General features: G+C 39.4%; 1 protein-coding gene and 1 long non-coding RNA gene across 7 annotated transcripts in view; one reads left to right on the top strand and one right to left on the bottom strand.

Annotated features, from left to right (window-relative positions):
• The window catches only part of LOC139798043 (uncharacterized), a 44,178-nt gene extending 27,363 nt beyond the window's left edge, over window positions 1-16,815 (top strand). Inside the window, exons 4-5 of one of the 4 annotated variants that reach the window (XR_011726681.1) lie at window positions 5,909-6,036; window positions 16,737-16,815. This is a non-coding gene — a long non-coding RNA (uncharacterized lncRNA). Of the gene's footprint in view, window positions 1-5,908; window positions 6,037-10,666; window positions 10,740-10,989; window positions 11,049-11,546; window positions 11,757-16,736 lie in introns of those variants that run through there. The other 3 variants (XR_011726693.1, XR_011726699.1, XR_011726695.1) reach the window with 3 other exon arrangements.
• The window catches only part of FRMPD4 (FERM and PDZ domain containing 4), a 294,130-nt gene continuing 281,569 nt past the window's right edge, over window positions 11,820-24,380 (bottom strand). The window contains exons 12-17 of one of the 3 annotated variants that reach the window (XM_071748140.1): window positions 22,567-22,656; window positions 21,800-21,982; window positions 18,204-18,342; window positions 16,551-17,612; window positions 14,942-16,213; window positions 11,820-13,767 (exon numbers count right to left, since the gene is read on the bottom strand). In XM_071748140.1, the coding sequence (XP_071604241.1) occupies window positions 13,763-13,767; window positions 14,942-16,213; window positions 16,551-17,612; window positions 18,204-18,342; window positions 21,800-21,982; window positions 22,567-22,656 (2,751 nt within the window). In that variant the 3' untranslated portion in view covers window positions 11,820-13,762. The remainder of the gene's footprint in view (window positions 13,768-14,941; window positions 16,214-16,550; window positions 17,613-18,203; window positions 18,343-21,799; window positions 21,983-22,566; window positions 22,657-24,380) is intronic. The other 2 variants (XM_071748122.1, XM_071748132.1) reach the window with 2 other exon arrangements.

Below are 24,380 nucleotides of genomic sequence, written 5' to 3'. Positions count from 1 at the left end.
CAAATGTTTGCTCTTCAGGCTGTGCTACAACATTTTGTGCCTTGATGCTGCAGGGCCAAAAGAAGGGACATAAGTTAATTAACAACTGTTTTACTAAAGTCCCACTGACATCACTGATGATGCACATTCAAAGTAAAGAGTGAACCTGTCTGGACTGCTTTTGATGTAGTTCTTTTCTGAACTGCTGGCAGAATATTTTAAAACCATCAGAATGTACTTTGCTCTCTGTCAACAAACTCACAGCTTTAAAAAAGTTTAACCTTCACGGAGATACCACACTTGGCTATTTTGAACTGAGAAAGAGATTTAATGAAATCTGTGAATATGCAATATGAGTAATTTCATGTAAATTGATGTGCATCCTGAACAATAAATGTAAACAAACAGCTGTTATAATCTCATAAAATGTCCCATCTGAGACTGTGAGGTTCATTTGTAAAGAACCTTGGCCTTTGGAGCAGAATGTAAGAACTATTCAAAGGTTTTGTGAACCTCTGCCAAATTGTCAACATATGTTCCAAGGAAAAATATGGCATTTGCCTGAGAAAAGCAAAATAGTTTTTCCACTTTGCATTTAAAACTATAACATTATTCCCAAAATAACATCTCATTCTCCATCTGCCTTTTTTCTACTATTTATTACTGGTACTGTATACTATGCTGAACAGCAGTGTACTTTATCTGGGACTCAGAAATGCAAGAAAAGATGTATTTAGGAATCCTGCCCGCTCTAAATTTTGCAAAACACAATCCATGTAATCACCATACAAATACTAATGGGGGTTCACAAGCATCTATTGACCAACTGTGAACAGTTCTGAAGTGCTGTTAATCATTCTTATTTAAGCTTAGTGCTAAATAAAGTGTTGGGATTTATACAGAACCTAAAGACTCCCTTTCAGATGACCCAAGATCATCACTTCACCTCCAGTGCAAGTGGTAGGCAGTGATTAGGCAGGGAATGTGTTGTACCTGTGCACAGAGCTCTGGTAGCCAGTAGTGGGGCTCATTCACAGAGGCTGAGATGGCTTCCATATTCTAGCTCAAAGGAGTACAGGCCTGACAGTGAGAAATTTCTCCAGTCACAGTAACTTTGAAAAAATTTTTCAATGAATTCTCAGAGTGTTTTGGAACTTTCTAACCCAAACCTTATAAAATGCGAGTACAAATAAAGCAATCAGAGAAGGAAAAAAAACCCAAAAAACAAAAAACCAAACCAAAATTGGAATACATAGTATAATAACAATCTCGAACAGGTACTGGAGATAGATACACATCACTTTATCTGAATGCATTTCTCCTGGAGAAACAATGTGCTCCATGCTTTCAATGCACTTTGTTGACCCAAAGATAGGAGACACCATCAGTTCAGTGATGATCACACATCAGTAGGAAAGGTGAAGAGTAGGTGACCTTGACAAATACTAATTGATGTGATTTTTAAATTTATTTTATTCAGAACAACACAGTATGGAAACAAATGGTGGGGATCTTCACCTTCCTATATTTGTCATTGGTGGTTGCCTAAGCTCTCTATTTTCTCTATAGAAAGTGAGAAGAAAAGCACATCCAGGAGGTGATTTGTGATCCCTCTCCATCTTTAAATGTGCCTCTGGTGATGCCCCTTTCTCTTCTTGCACTGAATGTAGAGAGTGATTAAGTGATTTATGCCTGATACCCAGCGTTTAGACAACTAAAGTCAAGCCAGATGAATTCTTCCCTGGGGACAGAAAAAAAGGTTCACCATAACTTAGGAGGAGTTCATCACTTTTAATTGACTGAGGAGAAAGAACTGAGCACACTAGTAATTCACAGAGTGACTCTAAGCCACCACTGTAATTCAGGCATGAAAGGCAAATGGGATCCTATGATGTGCCATACAGGAAATTTTCCATAAATAGAGAAGTAATTACACCAATCTATAAAGATGGGTTAGTTCTCATCTGGAATTTGATGTACAAGCATCAGAGACAGAAGAGAACTATTTAAATAAAAAATGTAATATTAGAACTAGTCTTTTATCTTAGGCTTTGGTTAGAAATTTAAAACAGGTTCCTAAACCTTACATCAGTGATGTCCTAGAACAGACTTACACAAAGGCAAGCCATCAAAACCCCAAGTGCTTTGGGATGGGTCTTTATGCACAGAGAACACGCAACGAGACCCAGTGGGACAATGGCATCTGTCAATCCAAAGGGAAAAAGACTCTCAATGAATTAATGTTTAATTTGCCAGGTACAAATAAGGACATTCAGGAAACATAATACGGTTTTAAATGTGATTCCTTTTCAAAAAGCTTTGCAAAGAAAACGGCATTTTCCTGAATCTTAGGGTAAGCGTGGAAGGAAAAATTAGCAAATAAAAAAAACTGCAGTGTCTTCAGATGTTGTTTAAATAAGATGCCAGTGGGTAGCTCAGTTGCACAAAATTCATTTTCTTTTAACTAATTTTACTCATAATTAGTTTTCTTTTTTACTCATTTCTGTGAGATCTTTCATGAAAGAAAAGAGGACAGAAAAAGCATTCAAAAGTATTCTTCTCTTAGAATGAGAAAGAGTGGCAGGAGAACATCATCTAGGAAGAATAGCAGCATTGGTAATAACTTCATAAAATGTGAAAGTGAGTTGGATTTGCAGTCTTACCTTCATGTCACGAGCAGAGCTGTGTGCTGGGCAGGCTGCCTTCACAGGGATGCTCCACTTGTCCAAGGTTCTTCCTGGCATTCTCTGAGGATGTGTGGAAGCCCTGAACCTGTCCACCAGGTGCAATGGTCTCCTTCTAGAGGGTATGGTGGCAGAAATCTCCACAAAAGCACCTCCAGAGCAAAGTTTTTTGGTTTTATTCTTGTTTATTCTGGTGAATGCTTATCCTTCCTGATGCATTGCTTCCTTGCATAGTGGCTTTGCTCCCTTGCTCATAGTTCTTCCATAAATTTAAATAAGATTTTCTTTTTACTAGTCTGTTCCGGGGATTTAAAGAGAAGATGCTGCAGTAAACATTTTCTTTCTTAGGAGGCAGGAACTACTTTTAATAGCAAAATGCTGGAAAGCATCCTTGATAAGAAACATACACAATGTATCCCTTTTTAAGACAAGGTTTTCAAGTGTAAAAAAGTTAAAAATGAAAGGAGGGAGGAATAAACATAGGAAATTACATGGATGGGTAAAAAAAAAAAAAAAAGTGTACACCAAAAAGAATTATAATTATCTGCAAGGTATTAAAAAAAATGAAATCACAGTTATAAAAAGCAAAAATTTTGAAATTCTCAATAGCTTGTATTTAAGTGTTGAATAAGAGTGTCCTGCATAGGCAACTATGTTTTAGAGACATTGCTTTTATTGAAACTAGACTAAGGTATAAAGTATCTTTCTTTTTTTTTTAGGCATTGATGTTTCAGTATTATTAAGGAGACAGTCAGCTGTACTACATTTGTGTCTAAAATTCATTTGCTTGTAGGAACGGCCTGTAGCAGAAGCCCTAATATTAGTATTTAATGGGACTGGGAAGCTTTTAAGCTTTCTGATGTAACACTCTGACTTCACACTAGAATTAAGAGGGAGCACAAAAATTTTTCTGCTCTTACTGCAGAAAGAACCTGAAGATAATCAGAAGTAAGCAAGGGTCTATGTACCAGGCAAGGTAGGATGATGGAGCAGTTCCTTCTGAAGGCTGTCAATTCTTTGGGCTGCCTGTGACAATTCAAGAGGTACAGGAAATTTCAGAGAGGATTACTAGTCTCAGCAAAACTACAAACCAGGAAATTCTTCAGCCATCCACAACTTCTGGATTGCCAACTCAGGGTCAGACTAGATGCTCAGCTGCATCTGTGGCCATTTCTCAGAATCAAAGTGAAACTGGATCTTTTTGAATTTCTTTCAGCAAAAACATTTCTGTCCATCTGGAAAATGGGATTCTCATGAGGTAGTGCTAAGTTTACATCCTTCCATGGACACTGGAAGACTTCATTTATATGAAGGACTTTGGCCCCTCTACTGAGGTCAAAACCTGGAGCACTGGCTGAAGCCTTCAGATTGTCACATATTTCAACCATTTTCAACCCTATCCTGTATACAAAGTTACAGTTTAGCACATGAAAAAAGAATGCTTTCAAGGACAAAGCTGCTGATGATATTAATTATCATCCCATGCATAAGTAATATGGAGGAATATTTCAACACACTGCCAGAAAGGATTTAGAAAACGTTTTCCATCTGAAGAGCAACTTGAAAAACACTGTAAAAAACCAATGTAACATCTCTGTCCCCTGTATGAAAACATGATATAATTTTTTTTTTTTTTTTTTTTTTTTTTTGCTACCAGTTATCTGCAAATTCTGTATAAGAAGCAACTATCTTTGGACCCTTTGCTTACAGTGAGAAACAAAAATTACACTGTTTATTATTTCAAATTTAATTTCATCTTTGTTGAGACAGGCTGCTGTCCCAGTCTCCTTTAACGGTAATTGACAGGTGGAAAAAGAGAATAGATCGTCCTTTGAGAAAGAAATACAGCTTACCAGTAATTAGTCTTCTTTTAAGGTGCACAGTCTATAAATAAATGTGTTCTGAGGGTACACCTACACCTTATCACTCCAGATTGCAGAGATTTTCCTTTTGCAGTAACCATGGAGGATGTATTCACACTGTTGTCATCACCTTGGGCACAATAGCATAAGAAACATAGCATGCCATACACCATTTTAATTCTTTCTCAGCCCCAGAGACACTACCAAAAACATTTAAAGAAACCCTGATAATAGGGCTCTTTGATATCTTCTTTTTTTTTAGTTTCCAATTAATATCCATGTTTGTTCACACTGTGTGACTTCATACAATTACCTACCATAAATTATCTATCAGAGGTTCTTGATGTCCCTCATGCAAACAGCACTTCTAGATTGACTCTAGATTGACCCAGGTGGCCAAGAAGGCCAATGGCATCCTGGCCTGTATCAGGAACAGCGTGGCCAGCAGGTCCAGGGAAGGGATTCTGCCCCTGTACTCAGCACTGGTGAGGCCACACCTCGAGTCCTGTGTCCAGTTCTGGGCCCCTCAGTTCAGGAAGGAGATTGAGGTCCTGGAGCAGGTCCAAAGGAGGGCAACCAGGCTGGTGAAAGGACTCGAGCACAGATCCTATGAGGAGAGGCTGAGGGAGCTGGGGCTGTTCAGCCTGGAGAAGAGGAGGCTCAGGGGAGACCTCATCACTCTCTACAACTCCCTGAAAGGAGGTTGTAGCCAGGTGGGGTTGGTCTCTTTTCCCAGGCAACCCTCAGCAAGACAAGAGGGCACGGTCTCAAGTTGTGCCAGGGGAGGTTTAGGTTGGACATTAGAAAGAATTTCTTTACTGAGAGGGTGATCAGACATTGGAATGGGCTTCCCAGGGAAGTGGTGGATTCTCCATTCCTGGAGATATTTAAAAAGAGACTGGATGTGGCACTCAGTGCCATGGTCTGGTAACTGCAGCGGTAGTGGATCAAGGGTTGGACTTGATGATCTCTGAGGTCCCTTCCAACCCAGCCATTTCTATGATTCTATGATTCTATGACTCCATCAAGTGCTGTGGCAGCTCTTCAGAGATGGCACAATGCCTGGGGAAAGAATGGTAGATACATGGTGGTTCAGAGTTCTCACAGAAGCTGCACACTCAATAGGAAGTATCAGTTCTTTAGTTGTATAGCAAATGCTGACACAATAACCATCCATCTAGATAGCCACCGGATCTGTCAGATATACAACATCTCTGTGTTATGAGAAATTCTCAACTACAAATACAAAAGGAGCTTTTTTAATATTAAGGATACAAAATAAGGCATGTTTCTTGGGACCGTAAAGGAACAGAAAGGAAACAGAGAACAACAAAGAAAGCCTTTTGTTTTGGTTTTTTTTTTTTTTTTTTTGTTTTGTTTTAGAAGAAGAATCCATCAGAACATGGAACACCTAATTCAAATTCCCATAACTCATTTGCCTGGCAGAGGGAAAGACCTCCATAAACTCAAAGCTCAAGTCTGAGATGGATGTTAAATTGCGTTCAGTAAGAGTAAGGAACTTAAAATAAAGCACCAGATTGCTTCATTTTGAGCAGATAACTCAGAACATTCAGAACTGATGGGAAGGGGAGGAAGCCCTACAAACACATCAATCCAGAAGCCTAACCTAGTTAATAATGAGCATACCCTTCCATTACCTATAAGGCTGTCTCTGATAAGATAGAAACAGGTGTGCTGAAAGTAAGAACCTTCTTGCATCTGCAGCATGGAGAAAAGCATTTCAAGACCAAGTGCCAAAGAGCCCACATCCTGCAATAACAGGTATGGGTGTAGTAACAGAAGTCTCTTTGAGAAAGGCAGGAGGCCTTGATGTTAATATTCTGCCCCACAGCCACAGCAGGCATCCTTGATTCTCCCTTATTGTGACTAAAACTGTGAATGCAGGGCCTGGGGAATATGCTTTAACCACACTACCAGGGAATTGTCAAAGAGGCAGCCTGGTTGCTGATCTGCACTCACGAAGGTATTGAAGACACATTGAAGTGTTAAAGAAGGAGTGAAGTTATTGTTGTGGGACACAAACTGGTCTCTACCAACTGATTTATCTATCTACTCCTGATAGAGCTCAGACAGGCTTTTTTGAGAAAACTGGGGAAGGCTGGCCAGATGAATTACTAATAAGTGAGTCTAGTTCTCCTTGACCCTCTGCCAATCAACTTCTGAAAGAGAGAAAGAAAACCTATGCACACCCTCTCCAGATTAACACATTTAATAAAGAATGTTTGAGTGGTGAAGTCCTTGCTGGAATGAACACCTTCAGATATGATGGATAGCCTTGCACTTTGCGTGCAGTTAAGATGAAGTGGAACTCCACAATGCTGATGTGAAGCTTCAAGTCCTGTTTGCCCAAATGGACACTCAAATAGCAGTGCTGACTCAGGGGCTTTATGCAGTAATCCCTTGGTCACTTAGAGAGCTCCTGCCTTCATCTTATCATAATGGAAAGGTGAGGGGTAAGTGCCTCCTCAGGCACAAGTCTTAGGGCAAGCTTTGCTGGTTCCATCAGAACGGCCTCCCCCAGTGCCAAGGATGGTGGCAAGAATTTCAGCTTGGCCATCATCAGTGTTTTTGAGTTTTGTCCTCACAGAGGAGAATTTTGTGGCTTCTTAGGCCACCATCTGAGCTCCTGATGCCCTTCATTCCACTTTTAAAACTATGGCAAAGGGATCACACAGGAACATGCCTTATTTAGAGGCAGTAAAGTCATGTCATAAAGAGGTGACAAGATATCATTTATATCTTATTGGCAAAAAGATAATCCTGAAAGAAGGCACTGATGAAGATCAAATGAACAAGGTATCACTTGGTTGGTCACTGCAATAAACCGAAATAACTCTAAGTAACATCTGTAAAATGTAATGCTGAGAATAAGAGAATATGGTAGCAAATGCAGTTACCATAAAGAACAAACATCCCCCAAATCTGTGCATTAAGGTTTGCATAAACTCAGTGCAATGGGACAACCACTTTAAAAAAGACCTTAGATTTTCCTAGTGGTGATTTTCTTACTCTTCCTCAAGGCTCAGAATAAATAATTGTTTTTTCAGAATAACAAAATTAACTTTAAAATGCAACTAAATATGGCCTATTTCATAAAAATGTGACATTAATAGCACAGTCTCTTTTCAGAACAGAGGTGCAATTCAAGAACAGTACTGAAAAATTTACATTTACTATAGTACAATAGACTGCTACACTATCCATTTTTTTCCCTTATGAAATCAGATTTGCTCCCAGATACTCTAAACATGAATTTCTTTGCACCAGAACCCAATGATTCAAACTCTCCAAAAGAAGTGTTATTGAGTCTCGTGAATTTTCACCCACCAACATTTCCCAGATTCCATGTGCACTGACAGAAAATTTCAGATTTCACATTGAGAACACCTACAGGAAAATGTAATTACAAATTTTTTTTTAATTTTTATTTTTAAATTTATTTTAAAATGCTGAGTACCTCATTATCTCTATTGCTTTTGTGAAATCTAGGTCCAATAACATGGTAGGGCTGTTCCACAGGTGCAACACGTAGCACTTCTTTTTATTCAGAACAGCTGCTCCTGAACTTGGAGTGGTAAATTATAAAGATTGGTTAATGTTAGGGTCACATGCTTAGCAACAAGCTACTTGTGACTTGAATCAATTTTCACTTTGCACCAATTTAGTGCATAGTGCAGTGAACCTTTGACTTTTAATATCACTGCTGCAATGCTATCGTTATAGACTATTAATCCAAATTCATCCCTACTAAAATGCTACTACCTTTAACTGGATTTCAGTGCAGTCATGGGGTCTCTCATATATATATATATATATATATATATATATAGTATATATTGCATAAGTGACAAAGTTACTCAGGAGCCCATTTTTTCAGCTTTAAATGATGCACTAGTATATGAGTGAGTATTTCACATCTCTGCTGAGCAGCGAGGACATTATGGAGCATTCTGGATCTTCTAGTGACCATGAATTGATGGGTCCTCAATTAACTAGAAGGGAAAGAAATAGAGGTATGCATCTTTGTTTCTTAATTTTAAAATGGAAACTTTGCCAAAAGTGGGGTTTTTTTTCCTTAGAAAATAGCCTGATGCAGACACCTGTCATTTTGTCAAGTTCAAAAAAATCACTAAATAAACAGTGCATATATAAAGAATTACAGAAGTGTAGCATATTACAGATGAAAGTATCTTATTTAGTGTTTCTTGATTGACTTAGTGCAAGAAAGGCATATACTGATTACATTTCTTAATGACACGAAGTCAAGACATACAATAATGCAGGAATCAACTAGGATACCACACAGGAGGACAATAACATGGAACACAAAAATGCTTCACAGAAATAGGATATAATCCCGTAGCAAATGATGTGCAAGGTCATATGCTTTAGAATTACAAACAGTTATTTCTACTGTCATTCAGGGATCTCCTTAGCTGGACAGGGCAAGCAGAAGAAAGATAAAAATACCTACTGATAAAGGATAATTGTAAGCCAGAAGTCTAACGTCTGACTCGAGGGGATGGCAGACAAATTCTTTCCAGCTGCTGCCATTGCACAAAGCCCTCCTAAGGCAGGATTTAAGAGACTGCATATAATCATGCATGGAAAGATTAGGAAAAAGACATGCACGTGGTTCTGGATGGGGATACCTGACATCCTGGGGGAAAAAGAAGCTGCCTTCTAAGAGGTGACTCAGAGATGTCATCCCACTCAGATGGGATGATCCTATTTATCAAAACTGAGACAAGAACATAGTGGTGGTTTATCAAGCCACACCATTGAGTCCAGTGGAGGGTCAGCATTCAGGGGCTGGAAAACAAAGTATATCAGGAAAGGCTGAAGGAACTGATTTTACTCAGCCTACAAGGCTCAGGGAGACTTTATTGCAGCCTACAGATGATGGAAGGATACCAGTGTAGACAGAGCCCTATCCCCCAGCACAGGAAAGATCTAGACCTGTTGGAGAGGCTCCAGAGAAGGTCCACAAAGATGATCAGAGGGCTTGAGCACCTCTGATATGAAAATAAGCTGAGAGAGTTTGGGCTATTCAGCCAGGAGAAGAGGCTCTGGGAAGACCTTACAGCAACCTTCCAGTACATGAGTGGGCTACAGGAAAGCTGTCGTGGGGCTTTTTACCAGAGGGGGTAGTGACAGGACAAGGGGTAATGGTTTTAAACTGAAAGAGGGTTGGTTTAGGTTAGATATTAGGAAAAAATTCTTCACCATGAGGGCAGTAAGATCCTGGAATAGGTTGCCTAGGTTGCCTCAGGAGGTTGTTGATGCTCCCTCACTAGAAGCGTTTAAGGCCAGGGTGGATGGGGCTTGGAGCAACCTGGTCTGGTGGGAGGTGTCCCTGCCCATGCAGGGGGGTTGGAACTACACGATCTTTAAGGTCCCTTCCAACCCAAACCATTCTCTGATTCTATGGTTCTTCTGAAGGGTGCCCAGCACTATGACGAAAGGAAACTACATGGTTGGAACACAAAAAATTCTATTTATTCATTGAAAATTTTAGTTTTTTTAACCATAAGGTTTTCAAACAGTGGAACAGTTGTCTAGAGAGGTTGTGGAACCTTCACCTTTGGAGGGTTTCCAATACTCAACTTGAAACAGCTCCGAGCAACCTAACCTAAACAGACCTGCTCTGAGAAGGGGTTCAACTAGATGAAGTCCAGAGGTCTCTTACAACGCAAAGTGTTCTATGGCTCTATGAAAATGCATTAAAAAGAAGAGGGGAAAAAAACACTAGTTAAACTAAAAAATATTGCCGCCAAAAAATAGAAAAAAAATAGAAAAAAACATAGATAACTTTAGGGAGCAAAGTGAGAAGGTTTACAGTCAGAAAAGTTTTTAAATAGTAAGGACAGAAATCTACTTACCTTTGAAATAAAAATAGAAAATAGAACAATTTATGAAATTAAATGGAATGAAAAGGCCTGGACTAAAAACCCTGAAAGGGCCTCATCCCTATTTTCTATGTTGATGCTCAGTTGTGACAATCCTAAATCTACTTTTGAAAGCATATATTTCTGAATCACTGATGACATCTCTTCATAAACTGACAAAGCAGTGAAGGAATATGCACCAAGACAATAATTCAGCGTAATTTTTCCCCAGCCTCCACTCCCAGAGCTTCCAGAATGAGAGCACTGAGTGTGAGCACCACACAGAAGAGGCTGTTGTCACCCAGTGTAATTCAGCCTGCAGCCTTACCTCTCAGCTGCCCTCAAGTGTGGGTCCACACACGATGTGCACTGGCTTTGCAAACCACATTTTTGTCCTACAGACAACAGATTACGTTTCTGATATTGTGTTTAAGGATATGTTTCTCTGCAGTTAGAGAAAAAAGCACTGTCAAGTTTCATAGTGAGGTACATCACTGTATGCAGAAAAGTATTTTCATGGCAAAAAAAAAAAAAAAAATCATTTTATTGGTTTAGTCTTTCTAGTGCAGCAGAGAAAGCTTCCCATGTGCTTCAGCTTGATGGGTAAGTTTTCAAAACAGAACAGTTATATTCTTTGCATGTGGCACTATGAGAAGCAGATGAAATTACCTACTCCATTTTGGAAAACAGAATTCTGCATTTTTCACAGGGGCTGCTGCTTCTTGGTGACTGAAAAGCTTAAGAGATGCTCTTGTGAAAACCTATTTGTCAGGTGAAACTGAGAGCTTTGGCTTTGACTGTCTCTCAAATGCAAGACTACAAAATGTTTTCCAGAAAGGTTCAGATGGGAGAGATTAATCTCAAATTGCCTCTGTCATCACTCAGAGAAGAATTGTCTCTGGCTGGAAATATTTCAGAGATATTTATTATATTCTGAAAACTTTATTTTATTTCTAACTTATTTACAGTGAAACATTCAGAATCATAAAATGTGAAGTATAAAATATTTAACAAAATAGATGCAGTTCATGTTGTTCAGATGCACCATAGATATATGATGAAACAGTAAACAGCACAGGAATTTCCTGATGGTTCTCTCTCTCATGTACCAGGATAAGGAGTGTGTAGACCTGTCCTGTACCTCCTGGTCTGACCAGCAGGGCATCAACCACTCACTTGAGACACCACCACGACCACTCTGGTTTCTGTGTCCTTGGTCTTCCACAGTTACCTTTACTATCTGAAATGCCAACACTAATGTTCAATACAACAGATACCTTGTGAGGCTGGCATTTTCAATACTTTTTTTTTTTTTTTTTTTTTTTTTTTTTTCTTTTTAAATACAGAATTTCCTAGAAAAGAAGAATCAGATAATTCAGGCCATATGAACAAAAGATTCATTTATTATATATATATTCTCTAGTAAGTTATAATAGTCTCTTGGATTTTAAATGTCTTTTTGCTATTTTGAATGCTTAAAAATTATAGTTTTAAAACATTAAATATTGTGTTATATACATTATGATTTCATTTATCATTTCTAAACATGGAGCATTCTCCAAGTGAAAACCTGGATGAAACAGAAAACAACTTCATTGACATAACAGGCTTTAAAAGTTCACTTCATACAACCATAAATTTGACTATATGAAAAATAGCCAAACATCAGTTTGCTCCTACATGGGATTTTTTTTCTGTTTGTTTTTCTGGTCTTGGGGAGAGGGGTTTTTGGCTTTTGTTTTTGTATAAACAGAAGGACATGTCTGTTCATTACTTATGTCAGTGTTCAGTTTTTTAACTTTTTTTTTTTTTTTTTTTTAAATCTCATACCTATTTTATATAAAATAACAAAATATACAGAGAAAGCTGAGTTTGTTACATAAGTTCATACACGTACAGTAAATAAAAGTTGTTTTTTTGTTTTTTTTTTTAATGTATGGCTTTGCAAAGGTAGATTATGAAGTGACTTTTGTGTTTTATTTGTTCAAAAGCATTTTAAGAGAACGTGTTAGTGTGCTTACAATAGCGGCCATGGTAGTCGAATGTCGAGCCAAGAGTTTAATGCTAGGGTCACTGGAGGTCTTGCCTGACACTGCTTCTGCAGCCTTCAGAAGACAAATGTAGTTTATTACAACCTCGTCTATCTTAGCTATAACTTCCTGCTGCTGTGTTTCAGAGTTCATGACTTTAACTAAACGCATGCAGGCTTCTGTTAAGCAACAGAGTACTTGGAAGCTGGAAGTCATAGCTAAAAGCATTTCCTCAGGGCTTTTATCAGCCATGGCCATTTTCCTGCAGGCACTTCCCAACTGTCTCGATTCCATAGATAACAGTTGTTTGTACTTTGAAAGTTTAAGGTCATATATTTCTGGATGTAAATCTTCTCTCTTGCCCATACTTGCTCGGACCAGTGAGAGTAGCTCATTGGCATCCTTTTGTGCTGCAATAAATCCATCAGGCATTGCATACGTCTTCTCTTTCATCGCATTTATTCGCGCGATTCGTGCATCGAAGGCCACGTCGTTGAGATTCACATCAATTTGGCCACCCTGGGTGTCAGCACTGCTCTTCTCACGCGTGCTGACGGCCTCATCTTGCAGGGGCTCCACAGCTTTCGGGGACTCCAAGACTTCCTGCTCATTTTCACCGGAGAACGACTGAACAGCTGGTTCTGCAAGCTCACCTGGGATCTGTGGTTTGAAGAGACCCGAGAACTGATGGCCGTCTCGGTCATCTTCATCATCGTTGTCATCATTTCCTCTGCTTAGGAAACAGTAGCTAAAGGGACCACGACACCTCCAGGAGCTGGTGTCCAGCTTCCTCAAGGGCAATGCTCGACACTGCTTGGAGTTCTTCTGACTGGTGCCTGTGGCCGAACACCTCTTACTGTCCTTCTTGTCAGTGCCGACATACACACAGCTCTGGGAGTAACTTTTTGACAGCTTTCTGCCCAGGGGGAATTCCACCCTTCTCTCTGATTTGGATTCATCCCTTTGGGTGATGTCCTGGCATTTCAAGCCAGCTGTGGCTGCCTTCTTTTCAAACAGCATCTCAATGTCTGCAGATCCTCCAATGAGGCTGCTGCTGCGTCTCAGCACTTTCCTGTTGTGTGGCATCCTGAGGCTTCCTCCTATCATGTCGTATGGCCGTAAACCAACTGTTGCCCCACAAGCCTGATTTACTTTGGGAATGTCACAAGAGTCTTGATTTTGACTTGGCACCTTTGATTCTGATAGCATGGATGATAGCATGATGGAGTCAGCTAGAGGCTGTCTAGGAAAAGCTGTAGGCATGCCTCCTTGTCTTCCCCTTTCAGGCTCTGTGAAAGCTACACTAGGGGTAGTAGAAGAGCAGACAGAATAATTAAGCATCACCCTGATAATATTCAGAGACTGGATTTTTAAATGCATTTAACAGTCAGGACAGATTCCTGGTATTTCCCAGTCATCTCTGTTCCTCAAAACATTTCGTAAGAAATTCTGTGCTAGTTTCTAAAAAACTATAAACAAATTATGGCTTATGGATAGTTAATTGCTCATTCCACCACAGAAGACATATTTTAAAAAAGGACTAGAATATCATATATGAAACATCCTAATTCATCCCCAATACATGGATTGCACATTTTCTATTAGCTAATTAGTTGAATATTTTCAGATTAAAACAACTTCTTTAACTACACCTGAGAGAATATGCAAAGATGTTTTCAGAGTAATTTTTGTTTTGGTTATGTGTTTTTTTTGGCAGAGAAATAACATTTCTCACTCCAGCTCCCAGTCTGTTCCACTTTTGGATTTTCATGTATTCACACACTACTGCTATATATGGGTTGTAACCCAGGAAGAGGGAGACATCTGAAATCGAACTCAAAGGCTTTCCAGCACTATCTCTGAAAAACTGTGTTTTTCTTAATAACAGTAAAATATCTTGAAACTGGAACTTTAAGATGTGGCAATGGTTCTACATGTAAATAATTCTTTAAGAAACTATCTACTGTCAGATGGCAAAAAAAATATATGCTTAATAATGTAGTGACATTTTCTCATCCTTACATTTAGAACTTTTTATTCGTACTGGCATGCTTCTGACAATCTGCTAAAGCAGCATATAAGACACATAATAAATTAATCACAGGTTTTTCTCTCCTACATTAATATACCTTGTGCAGTCATCTTATAATCTAACAAGTATCCTGAAACTCAAGTGACTATGGATTTTGGAGAAGCTTTCAAAGAATGGAAGAGAGGCCTCTCCGTCAGTGTGTCCCTAAGTGTTTTCAATTGTAATGAGAGGATTTAAAAGAAAAATAAAATTCCATTAACAGCTCATAAGAGTATCTCAACACGTCCATGTAAAATGAATGGATAACACTGAATGTCTAATCTCACTGTCTGCTACAGCCTGGGGATGTAGTTTCAGATAAACGTAACGCAAATGCCCACCTAGTCCTCAATGTTGACATTTATCTTTAAAAACAAACATAAGAAACATTTTATTACTGCTGTACCTGTAGTTTCTTTTATCTTGGGGATCCGATGACATCCTTCTCTCAAAGTGCCAAAGAGTGGCTCAGCATTAATTGCTGCATGCACGACAGGCACTGGCATTCTGTGACACACGGCTTCTGGCTGCTGGTGCAGGTCTTTGTATGTCGTTCCATGGTTTGGAAGAATGGCAGCTCGTTCATCTGCTGGAATATAGGCAATGCCCTTCATTGATGGGTCAGAGATAATGTGCTTAACATCAGAGGTACAAAGAGGAGATTCGACGGGGGTAGCGCATGTGCTACTGCCTGTGCTGCATCCTGCATCCACTGAAGAGCACTGAGAGCTTTGCAGTGAGAAATGGCCTTCACTTTGCAGAGATGACATGCGCTTAGCCAAGTGATATTCACAAAGCCTAGCCACACTCTGCTCAGCTTCTGGAAGCTTTGAAGGATGGTCATCTGCAGATAGATCAGTGTCTTCTGCGTCATTTAGGTCTTTGGCTGAAGACACGGAAGTCATATCTGACAGAAAGTTTTCACCTTGGCTAAGCCCCGAGGTATCATCCTGGTCCACCTCAGGATCCACTTCATCCTTACACTCAGTTTCTGGTTTTCCAAGTGCAGGAACTCTTGGAAAAGTCTTCCCGTTCCCTGTTTCTGGGCTTGGCTTGTCTGCTGCCCCATCATCAGCAGCATACCATCTTTGGCGAAAGGCAGTTCTCTCCACATTGAAAGTGCTTAGGCGTTGACTGTCTCTTGCTGAAAGAGTTCCAAATTTAGCTTTTAGATCTTCATCAGTCTCAGCTTTTTTAGTTCCCTGTTGCTTTTTCACAGTAGCATTGCCATCAGAGGGTGCTTTTGCTTCGCTGTCTGTCATCTTATTTTTCCTTTTACTAGTGCAAGAATATACCACGGGTCCCATGTGCAATTTGCTAAAATAATCAGTGACAGATTTTGTTTCCATGGTCTCTGGCTCCATTTCCATGTTATCTGAATGAAGTATCTGCTTTGAAGGCACAACTTTTGACTGTAGCTCTGCAGCCTGTCGACCAGCCAAAGGCTGTGAGGGCTTCATGCCTGGCCCTCCAGTCTGATTCTTAGCTATGGGAAATTCAGTCTGCTCCTCCACAAGGGGTTGGTAGCCTTCACTTGTGGTCAAAAACATACGTGCAGTGTTTTCCGACTGCTTCTGTGCCGCGGCTAGTTCAGAGCTTTCAGTCATTTCAGAGGAATTTGTTTCATTGCCAGAATCTGAAGATGACTCAGGGCTATATGCTCGCAGGATAGCTACACCTACAAGCCACAAAAAATAAGAGTCAATTACATGACAGCAGCTGAAGCACCTGGATAAGTGACAAGCAAAGGGCGTGCATTAGAGACAAAAATATGCTTTGCAAGAATACTCTTACTTTATTGCACAGTTCCCGGGACAGGTAGTTTAATAACATATGGCAGTTCCATTAAATAAAATGGAATAATATGATGTATGCAAAATGATGGCAAAAAAAAAAAAATTAAAAAAAAAAAAAAAAAAAAGGAAAACCAACCCTCATGAGATGGAGTATTTCCAGAGCTAAATGGATGAGATGGAATGACTTTCAATGAATAAATGTAACTATGGTGAAAGAACCTGAATTGTCATTCGTCTGCTGTTCCTCTGAGGCAGCCAAAGCTTCTAGTGCTTGAAGTGTAGAGACTACAGCATCATCTAGCCCCTTCTCACACTTCCCCTCTGTATTAGTTGGGACAGCATCGATAAGCGACACTGGAATGTCATCATTGCCTAGGTTACTGGCTTGCTCCTTGGTGTCTCTAGGCTGCGTTGCTTGATTCTGAGAGTCTTCCTCATCTGAACTGTCCCTGAAGCCAGGTGGAGGAGCAGCAATGGCCATGTTTAAGGTATGCAATAGGAAATCATCTTCATTATCATCACCTTCTGGAGGTGGAAGTGAAGTCAAATCAATAATGTCATCACTAGAACCAGAAAGGCTGAGAAGAGTAGGCCTATTGATTTCTCCTACCATAATGTCTTCTTCACAGCTTACTTCATCTTCATCTTCGGCATCATCTGTGTTTTCTGCATAGCAAATATCATGCAGCAAAGGCTCTTCTATCCCCTCAGCAGCTCCAAATATTTTACCATCGTTTATAGTTGCGTAAACAGAATTTGTAGCAAACTGAATGCTTTCAGCATCCGGTGACAGCTCCAGGCCTTTAATGTCATTGGCATTGCTAAGGTAAATGGCTCTTTGTTTTTCTAGTACTTCTGGACTTTCATCCAAAAGCCTCTCATAGCCAAGAGTCTGGGGGCTGATGCCATCAAAGTTGTGATCTCCAAATATAAAGGAAACTTTCGCTCCCCTGGGAGAATCCTGTGCTTTCTTGCTAGATTCCAAACCTGAGAGTGACAGCAGTGAAGGCTGATTAAAATTTCTGCTTTCTTCTGCTTCAGTGGGGTCACTTTGCTTGGCCAGATGCTGATCAAATCCACCTGAATTATAAGTATTTTCTATGTACAGATGTCTGTGTTCTTTTTGACACAACAGACTTTCAGAAACATCTACAGTCTTCTGTTTTGTATCAGTAAAGGACATTTGAGTCTCTTGATCTCCTTCAGCCAGGAAAGTGGTAGTTTTTGGTATGCAGTTCCACTCAGAAGCAAGGAGATTATGCTTCCCTCTATTTTCAGTTCCTATAGAATGGTGAAATAAAATCAACATTGTGAAATCAAAGAGCAAAGTCATGTAATTTTTAAACACTAACTTGTTCATGCTGAGCAAAGAACTCTCTAAATGGGACAGCTGAATCATCAAACTCTTCAGAAAAGCACTTTCAAACTCACCTCTGCTCTAAGTGAAATACCTGTTGATTTAATGATCTAAAGTTTAACTGGTACCTTTGTACTTCAGCACAAAACTAAACCCCAGCCACGTACAAATGTTTCTCCAGGAACAGAAACACAAAACCAAATCCCCAGCTGGTTCTTCCAACACCATATGTATTCTTACAAAAGATATGCATACAAAATAGTAACACTCACAGGGAGTCTGCATCTGTTTCACTACAGTATGAAAGAAAATCATCACCTGGTTTATTTAAGCATTAGGATGCTCTCATAGGCTGAATATTAGAACAGTAGAAAGCTGAAATGAGGCACTATTGTGTTAGGTCTGAGCCAGCAATCAGATTTGGCATAGCTTTGTATTTATCTGGAGGTTCACTGGTTTAAACTATCTTCTGCTTTATACATTGGATCATCATTGACATACTGTGAAATGAATACCTGTTTCTCGGCTCCCTGTATTTTTCTTGTTGGCCATGTTAAATATTGAGCGCCTCGAGTCAACCAGCAGTCTGTAGTATCCAGCTGTTAGGCAAGCAAGATTCATTGCATCTGATGACTCCATCAGTAGAGTAATAGGCTAAGAAGAATACAATTAAGTCTTGGTTAAGGTTATTCCTCCTCAGTCTGTTTACCTGCTGACAATACTACTACATGGAAGGGAAAGGAATTATATCACAAACACCACACTGAAAAAAACAGCATCAAACAAATAGAAAAGACTGGAGTTGCTGTAAGGTAGAAATCCAACTGGGCATTTTAACAGCTGATTTTGCTCTCTTTCTGAATGAAGCTAACCATTTCAAGACTCTTGCTCTGCCTTTTCTTCTTCTTTTTTATTCTTCTATAATTCTCACCAAAGAACTGTCGACTGTTACTCTGAAACTGCCAAGGGCTAAGAACCTGGCAAGTTAGGTATCACAGAATCACAGAATGTTTGGGTTTGGAAGGGACCTTGAGAGATCATCGAGTCCAACCCCCCTGCCAGAGCAGAATCACCTCATACTTGTCACACAAGAACACATCCAGGCAGATTTTGAATGTCTCCAGAGAAGGGAGACTCCACAACCTCCCTGGGCAGCCTGTGCCAGTGCTCTGTCACTGACAGTGAAAAAGATTTTTCTTATGTTTGTACTGAACCTCCTATGTTCCAGCTTGCACCCATTACTGCTTGTCCTATCATTGGACCTCACTGAGAAGAGCCTGGCTCTTTTCTCCTTACACTCACCCTTTACATATTTATAAACATTAATGAGGTTGCCCCTCAATCTCCTCACCTCCAAGCTGAACAGACCCAGCTCCCTCAGCCTTTCTTCATAAGGGAGATGTTCCACTGCCTTCATCATCTCCGCAGCTCAGCGCTGCACTCTCTCAAGCAGTTCCCTGACCTTCTTCATCTGAGGGGCCCAGAACTGGACACAATATTCCAGATGTGGCCTCACCAGTGCAGAGTAGAGGGGGAGGAGAACCTCTCTCAACCTACTGACCACCCCCTCTTCTCATACACCCCAGGATGCCATTAGCCTTCTAGGCCACAAGGGCACATTGCTGGCCCATGCTCATCCTTCTGTCCACTAGAATACCCAGGTGCTCTCTGTGTACATTGCAGTCCTATGGAAAGCTACAGCTCCCTAGAAAATGAGGTGCTCTAAGCACACGTAAAGAAGTAAGGTACAGAAAGCAGAGTCTGGGAAAATTCATGTTCCAAAAACATAGTAGTGAGGTTAAAGCTATCATTACATGGCAATGGCAGCAAATATTACAATGACTGCTTAAAAGATTTCACTGTCTGTGGCCTGGCATTACTGAAAAGACAAGTGATAAAAAAATAAACAGATAAACAAAGAAAAAGAGAATGAAGAAAGATCCTAAGAAGGAAGGTGAGCAAAGAAAACAAACTCAGCATTTGGAAATAAAAGTCAGACCTAATAAAAATGAGACACCTCAGAGCTTTGAAAAACAATGGCTTCCAGGCTAACAAGCATCAAATCTGAGGCATCCATGTGGAACATACTTTTAAATCCCTTTTCTTTTGCCATAATACATAAATCTATTTGCCTAAAATCTTGTTCATATCTCTGTAGCTCTTAACACCAAATTTATTTTACCATGGCTAGCCTCTGTAACTCCTAGAGAGGAAATAAACATTAAGCCCTTACCATGATGCATAGATAGAAATTACACAGTAGTAAACCCATCTCATCACCTCACTGTTTGTAGCAACTCACAGCTATAGGGACTTTTGTGACAGTTTATCATAATTTAGCATGCAGAGCCCACTGACACAAGAGACCTGCACCATTTGTTCCAGGAGGAGCATTACATGCAACAAGGCTGTCTCTTCAACTTACTCAACTCCTTTCTAGTTAAAAGACAACTGATTGTGATGGAGGTTGTAGCCAAAACATAATTAATGATCATAACTTACTACTGACTCCACAATAGATCTGAAAATTTCTTAAATGCTTGTGCTGCAAGATTTAGGCCAGAATGCCCCAGGTGTCCTGAATATTGTATGAACAGTTTTCAGCAACATGAAAATATTTAGGCATTTTTTTTTTCTTCAGATTATTTTCTGCTACAGTTTAAACCATTTTTGTTTTATCAAATTCTACTCACAGCCTCTTAGATTTGTAATTTTAACATTAGGCCAGTCTCTCTGGGTTTCAGATTGGTATGTGTTGGAATGCAAGTAGACAGGGATATATGCGTGGTTTGCAGTAAGACAGTTAACACTATTTTAATATGAACTAAAATAATAACATGGTAATATGTGATACTGTGGCCTACAGTGCTTCATTTTACATAGAAGCAGATGGGAAGGACTTAATTTCTATATTACTTTCTCCATATGTAAAAAGGTGGTAGCAGCTTTCTCACAAGAGAGCTATGATTTTAGCACACTAACAAAGGTAAAGTAGCCTTAGATCCTCAGATGTTGTCATTCCTTAGTAAGGTGAAAGAGATACTGTGTTCAACAACCTGTACATTTCTCTTAAGCTGCTGTCAAAATGCACCTAGAATAATTTACAGCAAAATGTTTTTTTCATTAACTTAAATACTGGGAAATAGTTCCAGGTCAATAAACCTAAAGTATTCAAAGCAAAAGCTTAGTAAAATATTCCTTGTATATGCTTTTCATGTATAGCTGGGTAAGTTCCACTTATTTTAATAGAATGTTTAAGTTTCAAGTACAAGGAAAACTCTTCCTTTAATCTGTGATTGAAGCTCTAGGCAGTCTATGAAGACTTTCACTTCAAAACCAAATAGAAACCACACCAAGAAGAACCAGGATAATATACTACATAAAACTACACTCATTGCCACTCGATGCCACAGATGCAAAGTGTTAAGTGACATTTAAGTGAAATTAAATAACTATAGGTAGAAGAAGAGCATCAGTGAACACATTATGTATGTATGTATGTATGTATGTATGCATGTATATATGTGTATATGTATATATGTATATATGTTCAGGGCAAAACACTGAATGGAATGATAAAGGTTAAGAAAAACATTGCCATTTTACAGTTTATGTCATGGGTAACCACTATGCTGTTACTTTCAGTGAACTGCAGATAAAACACTAGATTACAGGGGACACTGGTCTGATGAAGCTGGTGATTCTCTAATGGCAATAACATTGTCTGCTACACTGGAAGGAGCTTGTAGGGACTGAAGATACTTCAGAAGTAGGCCAATTTCATCATCATCTCTTCTCATCACAGAAATCAAGGAAGACAAAAAAAAAGCAAGTTGCCTGGGGTCAGCCAAGACAGAAGAAAATACGAGTGCTGCAAAGCACCAGTCTGGTACACCTGTAGGCCTCTCAAATGCTCAATCCATGCTCTACATGCCTTCTCACCCAGAATAGCTAAAAATGCACTGTCAGAATATTATTGGCATGAAAATGTTCACAACAGTACAGCTTGACCAAATACTCAAATAAAGACAAAAACATGTTACAGATGTCATATCAATATGTATATAATATATACATATATATATAATATCTATACCAACAGCAAACTTACTTTTACATCCAAGACATGCAGCTCAACTCTAACACTGCTTTCATCTTCCGTAAACATCTCAATCCTGTTTACATGGCTGAAGTCTGCCAGGAGAGCTACCAGGTTTGTTTTGGTGTTTATCACATGACTGATTCCATACCGTGGCCCTACTAACAGAGTAACTTCTGATCGTTTTTCTCCCTGCTTTAGCAGAAAAAGAAAAAAGTGAAAAACATGATAGGTACTGCATAGTGACAGAAGTTATCACTGCCTTCTTGCATCTTCATGGAGCTATGTTTGCATGGCATTTCTAGATTAAAGATTATTATGGGTGTCTATGAAGTTACAATATAAAAAAGAATACTCGAGTCATAATTATAAACAATAAGTAAAAGAATCTGTAGCTGGATTTAGGCTATACTCTAGTTTTCAGAGGAATAATTGGATGGACAGACAGATGGATGGACTTGGCTTCCATTAAAAGAAAATCTTTGTCATTAAGAGTTTTACAAATTAATAATTCTAGTATTCTATAGTTAATTGGATAGCACTGTTTCCCCAAAAGGTGCTACCTACTTCCAAATCCCCACTAAAATTCAAATTATACCATGAATGTTATTTCCAAGATGAAAAATTAATAAAAAAAGTTATTTGATTCAATTAACAATGATTTTTTGAGTGTCTGGAAAGACACTTTCTGAAGAAAATTATGTGTTCTGGCTTTTGCAAAAAGACATTTGGATAAAAAATTCAAGAGAAGAAAGAGACTATTTCAAGGGAAATATTACCACTAATGTTGCCTTGAAAACACGTCCTCCATATAACCGTAGATCACTGAGGAACTTTAGATAATGCACCTTGGCTTGCAGAGCAGACAGCTGAGGAAAGGAGAAACAGGGGTAAGAGGCAGTGATAGAAATAAACACAAACACATTACCAAATTCAGAAAGAAAATGTATTTGTGTTGGCTAAGGAGCATGGCCTGCAATAGCTCTTCAGAGCCTAGAACTGTATCTTTAGATGCTTGAGTTGCAGATGAGAAGATTAATTCTTAAAATTAAGATCTTGCTTGTTTAGTTAAAACGCACTGAGGACTTGGGAATGGGCAGATCAGAGCACTGCAAGAACATTGTCACTGCTCCAGTGATGGGGAAATGTTAAACTACTCAGATTAAACAGCTGCTTACTGAGGTATTTCAAGGCTAGACAGCAGCTTTCCATTCATAATCACCAGCAGCTCTGAAACATTTATGTATCTATATGGAGAAAGAGAATAAAGAATTTCCTTTTGTCAGCTACGTGTATTACACTTTGCTAGGTACTTGCAGCATATGGCATGTTATTCCACCTCATTATGAAAATGCAACTCTTCCACTGTAGTTAGTAGGAATAGATCTGAAAGCCCAACCCAAGTGCATCAATGCATATGATCATATCATGCAATGCATGTCATGATTTATCTCATTTTTTTCACCTCTGATCTTGATCTACCTAGCTAAAAAGAAACAACTTGGACTTATTTTATAAGACTGAAATAAACAAGAAACAGTTAAGTTCACCCAAACAGTCTGCACCCCAACCTTGTAACTCCCTGGTGTAAATCCTTACATACATATATATATGGGTTTTTAAAGGGTAGGATAAACCAAGCTCATCTCATTTGCTGCCACTTTCTTCCAATTGGTTTGCTTCCAATTTCTGCCACTAGATTTGTAATTCAAAATCTTATTTGATCTTAAAAAGCATTTTATGAGCCTCTATCCTAAGCTTTTTTCTAGACACCAAGGAAGGAAATGGATGTGAAGCAGAACAACTTTCCACTTCCCTCCACCAGGTGTGGAGTTGGTGAAGAAATACACAGGCACAAAAACCAGAAGAATCCTGAAAGTGACAGGTCTCCCTTCACGTGGATGGAGGGAAGACCCCAGAAAAGAATCAGTTCCCGCATTAGTACCTACAAGTGAGACACAAGGTGATGATGAGCTCAAATGATTTGTTTCTGAGACCTATCTGCTAAAAGAGCAGGTGAGACACAACAGATTTCCAAAGCTCAATCTAAAAGAGTGAAGCAATACCAACAAAGTCTGCTGGCTGCAGGAAGGGACTGATGCAATCCCTCTTCTAACCAAGAACCAATACTGTCATCACCTGCAAGGCCTGCTGCAGCTAATGCTTCCAAAATAAACTCAGATTTACACTGCCAGGACAAATAATCAGCAACTGGCACAGCTTTAGCTTCAGCAGTATAGGAGGCGTGCAGTGCATCAGTCAAAAAGGTGGCTTTTCCTCCTGAGCATGGCAGGTCAAAAACAGACCTATGTGCACAGTCATGACGTGTTTGAAACACCATGTAGGATTTCTGCTGATCACAATGATCCTTAGCTCGGGTACTATGGGTCTGGGGGGTTTTGTGTTCAGAAACAAAGCCTCATCGAGTAGGATTCAACTCATTTTATGTTTCAACTAACCATTCTTAGGCTCTTCATATTAAGAGAACTGGAGATAAACAGGCATTTCTAGGACACAAGTCATCTGACCTTTTTTTGGTTTGTTACATGGGATGGGATGAATCGCTCCCTAGAAGTGCCTGTTTCCCTCCACT

The sequence above is a fragment of the Heliangelus exortis genome, chromosome 1 (genome assembly GCF_036169615.1).
Source record: "Heliangelus exortis chromosome 1, bHelExo1.hap1, whole genome shotgun sequence".
NCBI classification, from domain to species: domain Eukaryota; kingdom Metazoa; phylum Chordata; class Aves; order Apodiformes; family Trochilidae; genus Heliangelus; species Heliangelus exortis.
The sequence above is the reverse complement of the archived record's forward strand: the minus strand, read 5'-3'. Positions and strand labels throughout refer to the sequence as shown.